At 54.7% G+C, this 4,605-nt stretch overlaps 1 protein-coding gene across 1 annotated transcript in view; it reads left to right on the top strand.

The window, feature by feature from the left end:
• Positions 1-1,109: 1,109 nt before the first annotated feature.
• The window catches only part of PCK2 (phosphoenolpyruvate carboxykinase 2 (mitochondrial)), a 31,680-nt gene continuing 28,184 nt past the window's right edge, over positions 1,110-4,605 (top strand). Inside the window, exon 1 of the mRNA XM_015413504.1 lies at positions 1,110-1,181. Within this exon, the coding sequence (XP_015268990.1) occupies positions 1,153-1,181 (29 nt within the window). The 5' untranslated portion in view covers positions 1,110-1,152. The remainder of the gene's footprint in view (positions 1,182-4,605) is intronic.

Here is a 4,605-nt window from a genome sequence, read left to right as displayed (position 1 = left end):
CCTCCAGCTCACAGCTTTTGGTCTCAGCTCAGGAAGGATGAGGCTCCAGAGCAACCTGATTTATGCAGTAGCCAAATGCCCGTAGCTCACAACTTTAATGCCCGTAGCTCACAAAGTAGGATTTTTGCTCACAAGACCCCACAGCTTAGAGGGAGCATTGATTACAGGAGACAGAGGTCAGTTCTCCTGGAGAACACAAAGGTGACCTGTAGGGCGTCATAGCCCATTGAAGCCCCTCCTTTCCCTTCCCTAAACCCCGCCCCCCTCGGGCGCCACACCCCCAAATCTCCAGGTCTTTCCCAAACCAGATTTGGCGATCCCTAAATCTGCCTAGTGGAGCTGCGGTGGCTCAAGTGGTTAAGACGCTGAACTGCAGGCTGTGGAAGGTCAGTAGTTCAGCAGTTCAAGACCTGGGTGCTGCACGACGGGGTGAGCTCCTGTCTCTAGTTCCAGCTCCTGCCAACCTAGCAGTTCGAAAGCAAGAAGTTGCAAGTAGATAAATAGGTACCACTTCCGTGGGAAGGGAACAGCGTTCTGTGCGCCTTGGTGTTTAGTCATGCCGGCCACATGACCACGGAAACGTCTTCGGACAGCGCTGGCTCTTCGGCTTTGAAACGGAGATGAGCACCGCAACCCTTGAGTCGGATTCGACTGGCTTTCGAGCAAGGGAACCTTTACCTTTACCTTTAAATCTGCCTAAGAGGAGCAGCGGAGAGAAACGCATGGTTAAAAACCTGCCCCACGAAAGGGGCGTGGCCTCAGGTGGCCAGCTGGCAACAAATGGGCGTGGTTAGAGAGAGAGAGAGAGAGAATAAGGGGCGGGCTCTACACGGCGGAGGGTCCCTGCCCCGTGCTGCGATCCGTCTGGAAGGCGTGCCAGCCGTGGAAGGGCAGGCACTCTGCACGTGCTCAGGAGCTCTCTTCCGGCGCGCCAGCTGAGCGGAGCTCATCCCCGGGTTTCTCTCGCCCCTCGCAAGAGCGGGCTGTTCTTACATCAGGCCGGCTCTGGGGTGGGGTGGGGAGGCGGGGAGGGGCGGGCCAGGGGCCTGCCCTCCGTGCCGCCCCTCCCCCGTCCCCTCCCCCCTCCCTCTTAAAGCCGGGCTCCCGGACGCCGGGGTCCATCCTGCTGCGCGGCCAGGGGCTGGGGACAGGATGCCGGCGCTGTACACGCGGATCCTGGGGTGAGCAGACGCCTCCCGCCGCCGCCCTCCTTCTCCCTCCGGTCCTCCGCCCCCTCGGCCTTCGCCCCCGGACTCTTCCTTGCAGGCGGCCGCTCCTTCCCCTCCTTCCAGCCCCCCGTCCCCTGCCCTGTTGCGCGGCGCATCCCGGAGGTGCACCCGCCCCGTGTACCTAACCTGTGCATGCATCCCCCCCTCCCTTTCCGAGGTCCCGATCCGCCCTCTCCTTTGTCCCGACGCCCCGCAGCAGGGGCGCTGGGAGGAGACGGACAGTGTTGGAGGAACGGGGAGGGGGGACTTCCCTACCCTCTAATATCCCCCCCCCAAAAAACCCTACTTTTCCTTAACTTGTTTGCAAGAGATGCTTAAAAAACAATCCTCTGCATTGCAAGCGGGGTTGAAGAAGATCTCTGGGCGACCCAGGCTAGCCCTGCCCAGGAAGCCAAGCAGGGTCAGCCCTGGTTAGGACCTGGACAGGAGACCACCAGAGTTCCCTCTAAGCTGAGCGAGTGTGAGCCAGCTCGCAGTTTTTGAGCCTCCAGCTCACACCTTTTTGTCTCAGCTCGGGAAGGACGGGGCTCCGGAGCAGACTGGTTTCTGCAGCAGCCAAATCGCTCGCTCACAACTTTCGCGCCAGGGGCTCACAAGGTAGAATTTTTGCTCGCAGCTTAGAGGGACCATTGGAGACCACCAGGCGAGGCAGGGTTGCTAGGCAGAGACCGGCATTGTGGCAACCAACCTCTGGGTGGCTTTCCTGCCCGGGCTGGCTCTTCTCAGATCTCACAGAGACTCAGTTGGGGGTCCCTGGTTCGGACTTGGGTGGGAGACCACCAAGGAAGGGTCTGGTGTCATCCGGTCTGGGAAGCAAAGCCGGGTCGGCCCCGCTCTTGCTGCCAGGTTGCCGTAAGTCAGCTCTGCTGCAACTTGACGGCAGTGTTCCCTCTAAGCTGAGTTAGTGTGAGCCAGCTCGCAGTTTTTTAGCCTCCGGCTCACACATGTTTGCCTCAGCTCAGAAAGGATGGCTCCAGAGAGCAAACTGGTTTATGCAGCAGCCAAATGGCTCGCTCACAACTTTAACGCCCGGAGCTCACAAAGTAGAATTTCTGCTCACAAGACTCCACAGTGTGGAGGGAGCCTTGCTTGACGGTGTGGTTTGGGGGTCTCTCCTCCCCAAGTGTAGCAGCCCCCCCCAAAAAAAAAAGTCTGCCCTGGTTGTTCCCAACCACTTTGGCACCCACTTGTGGCGATAAATATTTGCAATAGCAGTGCCTTCGCGTTGCTTTCCTCTGTCTTCTCCAGGAGGTTTCCTCTGCGTCCCTCTCGACTTCCATTCATTCTGTCTCTCCTTCCCCTGCCTTAGACCTTGCATGTGCAGAGTTAACTGCACCGGGAACCTCCCTGTGTGAATGCCCCGGGGAGGGGGCCAGAAAGTGGGGCGACGTCGGGTGCCAAGGAGTGCTCTGGGCTGAGATCAAAGGGGCCTTTGTTGGGAACACCCTGGCTGGTGAGACTCTCCCAGGCCCGGACTTCCTCCTCCTCACCCTCCACGTCACCCGCACCCTCCTCCTCGAGGGACTAGCCCCCCTCCCGCAACCTTTCACCCACAAGAGGAAGCGGCAGTCCTCAGCCAGTTCGAGTCTCTCCCTTGTTTGTCCTTCTGTTTTATTTCCTTTGCAGTTGCACCCCAGCCGGATAAACAGGGTCACACCGCTAGCCTAAGACCCAAAGAGGAAGCGGAAAGATAGTAAAATCCCCCAAGTTGCAGCCCTCTGTCCCCAATATAGTGCCGATAGTTATTTTCGAACCCCAGTGTCCAAATCTCAGCATTGTCGCCAGCTTGTTGTGTGTTGGCTCAGCCTCCCGCTTCCCATCTGTAAAATGTGAATAACAGTGGCCTACCTGCCAGGGTTGTCATCTGTACTAAGGCAAGGGACACTGTCGAGCCAATCTAAAAGGGCAGCGTAAGTGACAGATGTGGAGCGTTAATTTGGTGTCTTCACCCCAGGGGTTTTAAGAGACTTTAGCTGGAGAATGTGTACTCTGCATTTCCACTTGTGGTAGCTCAATGACAACAACCTCACGGAATGGTGAGAGCCAGCACGGTCCTGGTTTTTATGTTTTTTGCTGTTTTAGCTTCTGTGTTTTATCTGCATCGTAAGCCGCTTGAAGCGCCGTAATGGAGAAAGGCGGCTAATAAATGTTTTCATAAATAAAACAAATAAATAGTGGTAGAAAACAGCAAGAGTTCAGGAGCACCTTAAAGACCAACAAAATATGTGGCAGGCTGTGAGCCTTTGTGAGTCGCTGCTCACTTCTTCAGATAGAATGGGAGTCCATCTATCGTGTTTATTGGAAAGTGGAGTGATTTCAGATGCCGAATGACAATAACAGGCGAATGACAATAGCGGCCGTGATTGGATTTAGGTAAGATATGCAGAGGGGTGACAGGTGTGGAGAAATCAGCACTGGTAATGAGACAGGAAACCTAGGTCTCGATTCAGTCCAGGTGGATGCATTATCTTGAGCTTCATTATCAGTTGCAATTCAGATGGATTTTCTACTGCTACAGACAAACTAACACGGCTACCCATCTTGATCTCTAAATAAATAGTGTCTAGAATGTCAGGATAGGATTGGGAGACCCAGGCTTGAATGCACACTCTGCCAGGGAGGTTTTCTGGGTGACCTTGGGTCAGTTGCACGTTCTTGGCCCACCTACCTCTCAGGGTTGTTGTGAGGATCAAATGGAAGAGGGGAGAATGACGTAAACTGACTTGAGTCCCCTTCGAGGAGAAAAGCAGGGATATAAGTGAAGTAAGACAATATACGCAATCACTGAGTTGCTGAAAATGTGGCTATCTATCATTAAACTGTAAAAAGAGTTCTGGTAAGAAACAGCAAGAAGGAGGTACATAAAACAGCAGAATATCTCTGGAACTTAGAGCAAGAACTGAAAACTGTATTCCTTGCCAAAGGCAAGTTTCGAATAGTCTTTGAAGCAGGCCTGTAGCCAGGATTTTTTAAATTTGGGGGGCCTTTAAATAAGTCAGGGGGCACCCTGCACACACACACACCAAGGGAGCACCACAGGCCTTGGCAGTAATTGGAAATCACGGGGGCCTGGGTTGGATGGGAAGTCGGGTGGCCTTGGCAGTAAGTTGGGTGGGGGCAGGTCTGGCCTCGAGATGTCCCACTGTAGCCACAAGCCTGCTTTGAAGAAGAAGAAGAAGAGATTGGATTTATACCCCGCCCTTCACTACCCAAATGTGTCTCAGAGCGGCTTACAAACTCCTCTCTCTTCCCTTCCCCACAACAGACACCCTGTGAGGAAGGTGGGGCTGAGAGAGCTCTGACAGACACTGCTTTTTTCCAAGGACAGCTGGTATCAGAACTATGGCTTGCCCAAGGTCATCCAGCCAGGTGTAAG

Source organism: Gekko japonicus, unplaced genomic scaffold (genome assembly GCF_001447785.1).
Source record: "Gekko japonicus isolate JY-2015 unplaced genomic scaffold, Gekko_japonicus_V1.1 scaffold1098, whole genome shotgun sequence".
Lineage (NCBI taxonomy): Eukaryota > Metazoa > Chordata > Lepidosauria > Squamata > Gekkonidae > Gekko > Gekko japonicus.
This window is presented reverse-complemented; position numbering and strand designations above follow the sequence as displayed.